The sequence below is a fragment of the Saccopteryx bilineata genome, chromosome 4 (genome assembly GCF_036850765.1).
Source record: "Saccopteryx bilineata isolate mSacBil1 chromosome 4, mSacBil1_pri_phased_curated, whole genome shotgun sequence".
Classification (NCBI taxonomy): Eukaryota; Metazoa; Chordata; class Mammalia; order Chiroptera; family Emballonuridae; genus Saccopteryx; species Saccopteryx bilineata.
In genome coordinates, this window is record NC_089493.1 from 298,212,349 (window position 1) to 298,223,547 (window position 11,199).

Genomic DNA, 11,199 nt, shown 5'->3' on the forward strand with positions numbered 1-11,199 from the left:
GTGGTGGACGCCATGTCATCATGCTTTCCACAGGTGAGTAAACTGAGGCACGGGAAAGGGAAGTCAGCTGCCCAGAGCAGAGCGGCCAACGCGGGTCTGAACCCTCGCAGCCCGGCCCCCACAGCTGTACTCTTGGCCACTGGTCTCTCTGGGATGACCCCGGGAGCCCCTGACCCGCCTCTTGAAGCTTCCGAGTGCTGGTCATTATGGTGGAGGTCTGCTCTGGCTGTGTCTGGGCAGGTAGAGGAACCCCGACAACACACTCTGAAACGTTTGTCTATAAGAGCTCGTGTTTTCCCCCTTGTCATCCCACGTGATTGCCTTTTCCTCCTCTGAGTTGGGGACAGTGCGATGCAGAGCTCATACTGGGGTGCAGCGTCAACCACTGACGGCTGCCATTTGCATGTGACCTTGGCTGCAGGGCGACAGCTGCCCCTAGGAAGAGGTCTCCACAAAAGAGACACCCTCAGGATGGAAAGACAGATGGGGCCCCGTGGCTCGCGCCACTGCGGAATCTGGGAGTGCCCCTCTCCTGTCGCCTCCGTCACGACCCTGCGCGGCCCTTCCTGGTTCCGGTGTGGAGCAGCGTGGCCACTGCCTCTTTGTGGGCCCAAGAGAACGCCTGGGCCTCCTGGGTCATGCTGCGTGTTCATGCGACCTCTTTTCCCTTGTCTGCCTGTCTCCCTGGAGGCGAAAGAGACCCCACCCCTCACCCCCCGCCTCAGCACTGTGCACAGCACACGACACACGCTTTCTGAATGAAAGAAGGCAGCCCAGAGAAGTGTGTGGCTTACACAAGGCCAAGGCCACACAGCGAGTAGGTAGCAGAACGGAATGACACTCCGTCAAAACAGATTGTAAGCACCATGTGGCCTCCATCCACCTGCGTGTCTGTTCATTGCTACGTCCCGTTTCTGGCCCAGTGCCTGGTGCAGGGTGGGCGGCTCGGTTGATGGTTGTTGAGTGAATAAATGAGTGCCAGCCTCCTTGCATTCTTCTGAAAAAAGACGGGCAACAGAAAATGAAGGCTTTGTGTAGGCTGTGTTTTATATGCACAATTGATCAGCTATTTGACCACAGCTAAAATACCCACCCCTGGCAGCCACTGGGGAGGCAGAGGGGTGGTGCCTAGCTGAAGATGTTTACTCAAACAGAGACGACCCAAGCAGAGCCACAGTTCGTCTCTGACACCCCAGTGAACTCAGACGAAGACCCCAGGAGCCTCTGGCTTCCCGTGGGTTCACTGACACCCCATGACCATCACCCCTGGGGCTACGAAACAGCAAGAACAGAGAGCATCCCGTGTGCAGGGCAGGCACCAGCTGCAGGGGGGGGCATGGCACTGCCAGTGAGCCCCTGGGGCGAGTATAAGGGACAGTCGGTCAGCGGGATGTCACACGATGTCGGAAGGGGCAGTGGAGAGGGTCTCAGTCACACGCCCTGGATTTCAAGAAAGTAATTCAATCCTCAGGGGCAGAGAGGAACTCACTGTCTCTCTCCCCCGCTGGTCCCTGGGGGCTGGGAGTGGTGGGTATCCTCACCACTCCTCTGCACGTTCTCTCACGGCACATTCGTGCCAGCTGACCCACACTGTTTGTTTAAATCTAAAAAACAAAAAAGGAAAGGAAGGGAAAAAGTAAACCGGTTCACTTCTCCTTGGGGGTCAGCTCCCTTGAGCTACGTGCAGAAGCACATGGACAGGCAGGTGTCTCGCGCGGGCCCCCGAGGCTGATGAGCTGGTTCTGAGCCCTGGGTCTGGCTCCGACCTGATGTCTGATGGAGACAGGCCCCTCTCCCAGCGAGCCTCAGTGTTCCCATCTCTGTAAGGGGGAGAGGAGAGTACCTCCCTCCTCATGTCCTGTGAGGGTCAGAGTCCATGCGAATCAAGCCTCTCCCCAGGGAGCCACGTAGAGTAAGTGTTTCGTAAACGGAACTCCCATTAATGAGCGTTCCGATTGTTGTTCAGTGAACTCGGTTCTCGTGTCACAGGTATCGTGAGCGGGGGAACTGAAAGCGACGTTTCACCCCTTTGTGTCCAGGCTCAGTCATCTTCTCAGCCTTCCCCGGGGCCTCCGCCTCTTTCCTCTACACGAGGGAATGGAAACGTGACATACTTTATTAGGAAGGATTTACCCTGGATGTTTAATCTCAGGTCATATCGGATGTTCTAGATACGAAATAGACTCCCTGTACGTGCAGACGTGAGCTCAGGGCCCGACACAGAGTCGACCGCGCTGTGAGCAGGGTGGGGGCCCTCCTCTCTCCTACCTCCTGGCCTTTGCACGTGCTGCTCATTGCCCCGCCTGTCCGTCAGACCCTCACTCACCTGCACTAGGACGTGTGACACGATGACTGTCTTCATCGTTATTGCTTTGCCACCAACTGGCCCATTTTGCGGAACTGGGAACCAAGACCCTGGGAAGGAAAATGGCTTGATCAAGGGCACCCGGGGGCCTGTGTCGGAACCCACGCTAACCCAGAGGTGTCTCCCACGGTTCGATCTCCACCTGCCGTCTGTTCTGTGCCCCCAAATCACCAGCTACAGGAAAGACACTCCGTGTTCCAAGTTCCCGCACCGGAGCAAGTGTAACAGTGGGAAACAGGGCGGTGTCTGCAGCTGGAACCGCTCAGGGGACAGTGACCCTACAGACAGCCTTCCCTGCCTCTCTCCTGGGAGGAGCCCTCAGACCAGCACCCCCTGGACACCTGCTGACACCATCCGGACGCCGAAGAGACTGAGCCCCGAGTCCAGCCGTCATCGTCTTTCCTCGTCCCCTCCCTTCCGCTCCCAGAGGGGAGCAGGTCACAGCGAGGGAAGCGATAGCTTCCAAGAGGCCATGCTATCGTCCCCCCTCCCCCTGCAATTCAGTCTCCGATCCCTGTCTGACCTACACGTCCCCGGAGCAGCTGAGAGGTCATGGGGGGGGTAGCTCGTGGTCTCGGGGAGTCATGGGTGTCTGCAGGTCACGGGGGCTGACCTCCTCGTGCAGCTGGAAGGAGGACGCATTCCAGTCACTGGGGACGTGGCTGAAAGAGGGGAGTGGCTCTCTCTTGGAAATCCACGAGAACATCAGTTAGGCTGCAGAGACAACGGGTGTTCAGAATGTCGTCCCAGGGACTGACTCAGCTCAGGTGAGGAAACTCTCCGCCCTTTTCAGAGGAGCTGCATGGGCCAGCCACTCGGAGGTATCGGTGACCTGGTCTTGTTCATGGTACAGCCGTGGCAGTCACACAGTGCCTGGTGTCAAGCCTAAATCCTTTGGCAGCTCCAACTTGAGCTCTTTTTTCTTTACAAATTCTCTTGGCTACCTTTGGGGAAAAGAAAAAAAGAAAAGAGGGACGGATGGAAAAATAATGTGTTACCCATTAAACTATCACTTTTCCTTTGGGGAATTTATTTAATAGAAATATACAAAGATGCTTAACAAAGGTCTGCGGTGGCCAAAAAATAAAATAAGCACTATTTAGTCATGAATGAATATCCTGTGACTATAACTAAAATAGAAAAAAAAATTCATGATTTTTTTTTTTTTTTGAAAGAGAGAGAGAAAGGGACAGACAGGAACAGACAGGCGGGAAGGGAGAGAGATGAGAAGCATCAACTTGTCGTTGCGGCTCCTTAGTTGTTCATTGATTGCTCTTCATATGTGCCTTGATGTGGGGGCTCCAGCTAAGCCAGTGACCCCTTGCTCAAGCCAGCGACATCTGGGCTCAAGCCAGGAACCATGGGGTAATCTTCAAAGACAAAAAAAGAAAAAAGAAAACGAAACAGAGCGGAACTAAGAGATATAAAGTGAGAACTCCCAGTCAGTGCTTTGTTCCCAGCTGCCTCTCCCAAGGAGTCTGCAGGGACCTCTCGTCCTCACAGACACAGACAATACCCCTGGGAGACCTTGACCCGTGCCTGGCAGGTGACCGTTCTGTGGTGGGGTCTGACAGCCTGTGCTGTTCCCTCAGCCACTTCCCCCCACACGCTGCAAAGTGCAGGAAACTAATTCCCCCGAGAAAACAACCAGGAAGCTTTGCAATCACCAGACGTGGGCTCCGGACCGCGCAGGAGTGTCAACCTGTCCAACGACACCGCGGACGGACAGGATGTGCTTTCCAGGAGCACTGATGTTTGGATCACGAAATTCACTGGGGCTTGCTTGGGTAAGACTGGCTGGGTGTCCACAACAACAGACTCTTTGTTTAATGAGAGGGAAGAACTGAAAGGGAATTTCAGGCAGTGACAACTTGAATTTCTTCACTTCCCCCCACCATTGTAAATACGCACAGATTCTGTCAACACCACTATGTTGTTGTGGTTGTTGTTGTTGGGGGCGGGCATGTCACTGTGGAAAGGAAAGGAGTTTTGATGTGGGGAATTAACTGCGAATGTCAAGAGTTAGGAGTTAAAAACTCGACCTTCTCAATCCTACTCTAGAAAATCAGTTCACAGGCATGTTTCTTCCCCCTGTGGGCCTTGGTCGCCCACACATCTGTCTCGTCCGAAGGATCTCCTAAGTGTCTTCATGGTGCCCTGAGGGATCTACGGGAAAAAAAATAGGAAACTCAGTGTCTGCGGGTTAGTCGCTCAAGAAAAGGCAAGTACTAGGAACTGAAGAAAATGTCAAATAGGAACGCCTCGCAATATAGTTGATGACTTCCTGACCTAAAGCATTCATTAGGCGGGGCAGAAATGTTTTTAAAGAATTTGGAGGCCCTGGCGGGTTGGCTCAGCGGTAGAGCATCGGCCTGGCGTGCGGGGGACCCAGGTTCAATTCCCGGCCAGGGCACATAGGAGAGGCACCCATTTGCTTCTCCACCCCTCCCCCTCTCCTTCCTCTCTGTCTCTCTCTTCCCCTCCCGCAGCCAAGGCTCCATTGGAGCAAAGATGGCCCGGGCGCTGGGGATGGCTCCTTGGCCTCTTCCCCAGGCACTAGAGTGGCTCTGGTTGCGGCAGGGCGATGCCCCGGAGGGGCAGAGCATCACCCCCTGGTGGGCAGAGCATTGCCCCTGGTGGGCGTGCCGGGTGGATCCTGGTCGGGCGCTTGCAGGAGTCTGTCTGACTGTCTCTCCCCATTTCCAGCTTCAGAAAAAAAAAAAGAATTTGGATATATACACATTTCTACACGTATCCAAACATGTGTGTAGATCTCTATTGTAGAGATATGTCTGTGTATGTATGCATATGAATAAATAAATTGCACTAAGTTTGCACAATGGAATGCTAGAGTCATTAAATCAGGTGAACCAGATCTGTGTGTATCAACCAACAGAAGCCTCAGAAACGAATGTTGAGGATAAAAAGCAGCATGCTGGATGGTAGATTCAGTATAAAAGGAGGTAAAAGGCCCTGGACGGACAGTTCAGCTGGTGAGAGCATCATTCCCCAAGCACAGAGGTTTGATCCCCAGTCAGGGCACATACAGGAGCAGATCAATGTTCCTCTCTCTCCCTCTCTCCCTTCCTCTCTCTCTAAAATCAATAAAATAAACAATTTTAAAAGTAATGTTTTTTAGTGAAGAAGAAAGTAGAAGGACACAGCACGGTCCTGAAGATGCAGCCCTGTGCCTGCCTCCAGGGAGAGAGAGAAAGAAGGAGGGAAAAATGGAACTGCAGCAATTCATTTTTTTAATTCATTTATTTCTTTTTTAATTGGATTTATGGGGGTGACACTGGTTAACGTAATTATACGGTCTCCAGGTGCCCGATGCTACAACACAACTCTATACACCTTAATGTACACTCACCCCCCAAGTTAAGTCTTTGTCCTGCACCAGTTTGCCCCCATACCCTCCTACAGCAATTTAAAAGAGGACTTCAACTGTATCTATAGTGTTGTTTCTTTGTTTATTAAAAAAAAAAGTGACCCTGGCCAGTTGGCTCAGTGGCAGAGCATTGGCCTGGCATGTGGATGTCCTGGGTTTGATTTCCAGTCAGAGCACACAGGAGCAGCAACCGTCTGCTTCTCCAGCCTTCCCCCTTCCCTTTCTCTCTGTCTCTCTCTCTCTCTTCTCCTCCTGCAGCCATGGCTTGATTGGAGCAAGTTGGCCTGGGGCGCTGAGGATGGCTCCATGGTCTCCACCTCAGGCACTAAGAAGAGCTCTGTTGCTGAGCAACAGAACAATGAAGCAGTGCCCCAGATAGGCAGAGCATCGCCCCCTAGTGGGCTTGATGGGTGGTTCCCAGTCAGGGCACATGCGGGAGTCTCTCTGCCTCCCTTCCTCTCACAGAAGCAAATATAACAAAATGTTAAAATTTGTTTAACTTGAGTACCCAAGGGTGTGTATATTACAAGACATTTTTTATATGTGAAATATTGTTTAATATTTTATAAGAAAAGATAAAAAGAGATTTCTAGATTCCAGCATGGTCACTGGAGTTCAGACAAGGGACATAAGTTCTCTGAGAGCCTTGTTTGCAAAATAGGATTAATAATGTTCAAAATTCAGGGTTGACTCTGAGAGTAAATGAGCACAAATATGTGCAATGACATCCAGATATTATTCATCGGAATAGCATTCTAGAGTAAGTCCCTATTGACTTTCCAGATGTGTGTTATTCAAAGAGACATTTGTTTTCAGAACTAATGAGAAATTATGTGGCTGCATTTTGCAAACAAATCTGACCCCAAGGAAAATAATGTAGTGCTACTCTCTCTGCAAAAACTCTATTCAGCTATATTATACGGACAAACGTAAGCAGGGTTACTTATTAACTGTGATTGCCCTGACGGAGGGTATGCATGGGTGGTTGGAGACCAAGATGGGAGAGAAAATTTACTTTTCTCTGTTTTTATTTTTTAATTGTGTATCATGTGTGTAGATTACCTGCTTGGGAATAATCATCATAATTTATCTTTAAATTAATTGGAAGGTCATGATCTTCTCTGCTTCTTCGATTCTAAACCTATTTAAAAAGGAAAAGACCTGAAATCCAATTTCTAAAAAGGTTCTTAGGAGGTTGTTTGGCCCAGTCTCCTGCCTGAATTCCTAAAGCAAGAAAAGCCATTCGAGCCCCATAGTCTCCATGCAGCTGGACAAAAGAAAGATCATGGGATCTGGGATGAGAGTATCCAGGTGTGGTCTCTGTCACCCTTGCTGTGTGACTCTTAAGTAAGTTCCTAAAGCTCTCTGAGCCCCCATTGTCTGTCTGCAGTGAGGACCTGTCGTGACTGTGTGAAGAAAGAATAAACAACAATATGAGAATAAAACTGGGTCAAAACCAGGACCCAGATGTTCATGTGAGGTGCTATGTGTGGTGCAGAGAGTAACCCTGGAAAGCCGTGGTCCTGTTCCTGCAGCTTTCCTGGGAGCACCCCCAATAAACCCGCGCCCTGGTGTAGCCCACAAAGTCACCCTCCTCCAGAGATAAAGCAGCTCTCTTCTCTCCACAGCGAACATCCTGACGGTGATCATCCTCTCGCAGCTGGTGGCCAGGCGGCAGAAGTCCTCCTACAACTACCTCTTGGCCCTGGCGGCGGCCGACATCTTGGTCCTCTTTTTCATTGTGTTTGTGGACTTCCTGCTGGAAGATTTCATCTTGCACATGCAGCTGCCCCAGGTGCCCGACAAGATCATAGAAGTGCTGGAGTTCTCCTCCATCCACACCTCCACCTGGATCACCGTGCCCCTGACGGTCGACCGGTACATCGCCGTCTGCCACCCGCTCAGGTACCACACCGTCTCCTACCCCGCCCGCACCCGCAGAGTCATCCTGGGCGTGTACCTCACCTGCTTCCTGACCAGCATCCCCTACTACTGGTGGCCCAACATCTGGACGGAGGACTACACCAGCACCTCCGCGCACCACGCACTCGTCTGGGGCCACTGCTTCACCGTCTACCTGGTGCCCTGCTCCATCTTCTTCGTCCTGAACTCCATCATCGTCTACAAGCTCCGCAGGAAGACCAGCCTGCCCCTCCGAGGCTACTCGACGGGGAAGACCACCGCCATCCTGTTCACCATCACCTCCATCTTCGCCGCCCTCTGGGCGCCCCGCATCGTCATGATCCTCTACCACCTGTACGGGGCGCCCGTCGTCGGGAACCGCTGGCTGGTGCACGTGGTGTCGGACGTGGCCAACATGCTGGCCCTCCTGAACACGGCCATCAACTTCTTCCTCTACTGCTTCATCAGCAAGCGCTTCCGCGCCATGGCGGCCGCCACGCTCAAGGCCTTCTTCAAGTGCCAGAAGCAGCCCGTCCAGTTCTACACCAACCACAACTTTTCCATCACCAGCAGCCCCTGGATCTCGCCGGCCAACTCCCACTGTGTGAAGACGGTGGTGTACCAGTATGACAAACACGGAAAAGCTGTGAGAGTCACCCCGTGACACCCCCCACCCAGGTCTGGCATCTTCTGCCTCGGCCTGATCTATGTCCAGATTGGAGTGTGGCCCAGCTTGTGCTGCCTTGACTTCCTCCCTCTGCAGACAGACTGAGCCACTCTCGGACTGGCAGACGACAGAAGGTGGCAGAGAAGAAGGAAGACCGCGAGTCGCTTGTTCCCTTTGCGCGGTTATGGTCGCAAAGCCACGGTGCCTACCGGTCTGAAGATGCCTTTGGGGGTCAGGCCATCATCCTGTGGCCCCTAAGGATACCCAGTAGAGAAGTGTGTGACATAGTCTGGGACTTAGCCTTAACCCCATCCGCAGTCACTGGGTGCCGCTGTGATTTATGTGACGTGTCAAGCTCAGTAGCACCGTAGCCTGAGCACCCACCCCACCCCCGCCCTTCACAGAGCTGAGGTTATCCGTTCCTTCCCTGTTCTCTTCCCAGCAGCTAGCGATGCTGTCCGATTTGGGGGTTTTTTTTCAAGGGACCCTTTGTCCTAGAGAGGGCCTCGGACTTGAAGCGGCCTTAGCAAGCACCTCCAGCGACCGAATGACTCTGTGAGGACAGGGTAGTATTGAATCCCATCCAGACTCTGGCCAGAGCTTCTCTGGAAAGGTTTTTAAACCCGCATCACTCTGCCCCTCAGACCTAGGGTCTAAGATGCAGTCTTTCTATTTGCCATGACGTATAAATTTTGTCTATCTCCTCCAAAGCAAAGACCCTGCCTGGTGCACGGGAGGAAAAGAGGATTTCTTGAGCCCAGAAAAAAAAACAATAATAATAAGCCCACTCTTGCCACTGTTTCGATCTGTCCTGTGTCAGCTGTGTACAGTTCTTTGGGTCCAAATAGCTTCTTGTTGTGGGACCACTCGAGCTTCCCCGAGACGCCTTTGACACACAGCGTTGCCGACTCTGCCATGACTTGAAAAGCCCTCTCCAAACTGTTTGATTTGAGGTGACTCCCGAATTGTACTTCAGGAAGTGTAGCTCTCCAGGTGCGCAGAGCCGTCCTCCGCTCGGCCTCACCGTCTAGCTGGCCTGGCCGCGCTGCCGCCGATGCTGCCGCAGCCACGTGGGGGGGGGGCGCTCTGCCGCAGATGCTGCCGCAGCCACGTGGGGGGGGGCGCTCTGCCGCAGATGCTGCCGCAGCCACGTGGGGGGGGCGCGCTGCCGCCGATGCTGCCGCAGCCACGTGGGGGGGCGCGCTGCCGCAGATGCTGCCGCAGCCACGTGGGGGGGGCGCTCTGCCGCAGATGCTGCCGCAGCCACGTGGGGGGGGGCGCTCTGCCGCCGATGCTGCCGCAGCCACGTGGGGGGGCGCGCTGCCGCAGATGCTGCCGCAGCCACGTGGGGGGGGCGCTCTGCCGCAGATGCTGCCGCAGCCACGTGGGGGGGGGCGCTCTGCCGCCGATGCTGACGCAGCCACGTGGGGGGGGCGCTCTGCCGCCGATGCTGCCGCAGCCACGTGGAGGGCGGCCCGTGTTGGCCGCTTGTCTGCGCTTCACTGCACACGGCACAGAAGGGTGGTGCTCGTTCTTGGTGAAGCTATTTAACCCAGATCCTTTGCAAAATGATAAAATGTGCATTTATTTCTTCATTCTCCCTTTTGCCCGTCTGAAGCAAGAACAGTTCGAGGTGGTGATGAGTAGCAGGCTCCCCGGGTATTACCACTCTTACGAACGTACGCGCACGCGCGCACACGCTTGACTATATTAGCTTTTATGTATCCAGTGAGCTGTGTGTGTGTGTTCTTTGTTTTATTTAGAAAATCATTTCATGGGGTGAAAATTAAATTTGATAAAAGTACGCAGGTTTCAGGTGAACGTTCCTATAGCATCGGAACTGTGGATTATGTTGTGTGCCCATCACCCAAAGTCAGATCACTTTCCATCACCTCCTGTTTGTCCCTCTTTACTTCTCCCCCCACTCTTCCTCCATGTCCCCCTTCCCCAGGTAACCACTTCACTTTTATCTGTGAGTCTCAGTTTTATATCCCACCCATGTATGAAATCATATAGTTCTTAGCTTTTTCTGATTTACTTATTTCACTCCGTATAATGTTATCAAGGTGCATCTATGTTGTCATAAATGACATCATGTCATCATTTCTTATGACTGAGTAGTGTTCCATGTATATATGTACCACCTCTTCTTTATCCAGTCCTTTACCGAGGGACACTTTGGTGATGTGTTTTAAAAGGAAAATACACACTAGAGTTCCTTTTTATTTCTCTCCTAGATTCCATTTCTTCCAGAACAGTTGTGGAATTGGGTAATATTCTTCATGACCAAACAAAAAGGAGATAGTCTACCTGGATTCCCTGGTTCCTCAGGCATTTTTTTTTTTTCATTTTTCCGAAGTTGGAAACGGGGAGGCAGTCAGACAGACTCCCGCATGCGCCCGACCGGGATCCACCCGGCATGCCCACCAGGGGGCGACGCTCTGTCCATTGGGGCATTGCTCTGTTGCATCCAGAGCCATTTTAGCACCTGAGGCAGAGGCCACAGAGCCATCCTCAGCACCCGGGCCAACTTTGCTCCAATGGAGCCTTGGCTGCGGGAGGGGAAGAGAGAGACAGAGAGGAAGGAGAGGGGGGCTTCTCCTGTGTGCCCTGGCCGGGAATTGAACCCAGGACTCCTGCACACCAGGCCAACACTCTACCGCTGAGCCAACCAGCCAGGGCCTCCTCAGGCATTTTTGTTTCTAATTAGAAGACTGGTCTACCCTTTCACAGGGACTGCGTGATGCACGAGCCCAGTAAAAAGAAGTCCCACTGCACCGGAAGCCCTAAATGTCAGCCACAGCCCTCCTGCCTACTCAGTACAATATTAGGTCCTGTGAGTCCCGATGATCCTCATTCCTTCCTCTATTTGATCAT

The 11,199-nt window shown here is 52.8% G+C and overlaps 1 protein-coding gene across 1 annotated transcript in view; it reads left to right on the top strand.

Annotated features, from left to right (window-relative positions):
* GPR139 (G protein-coupled receptor 139) overlaps positions 1 to 8,319 on the top strand; it is a 36,073-nt gene extending 27,754 nt beyond the window's left edge. The window contains exon 2 of the mRNA XM_066272073.1: positions 7,382 to 8,319. Within this exon, the coding sequence (XP_066128170.1) occupies positions 7,382 to 8,319 (938 nt within the window). The remainder of the gene's footprint in view (positions 1 to 7,381) is intronic.
* The last annotated feature ends 2,880 nt before the right edge of the window (positions 8,320 to 11,199 follow it).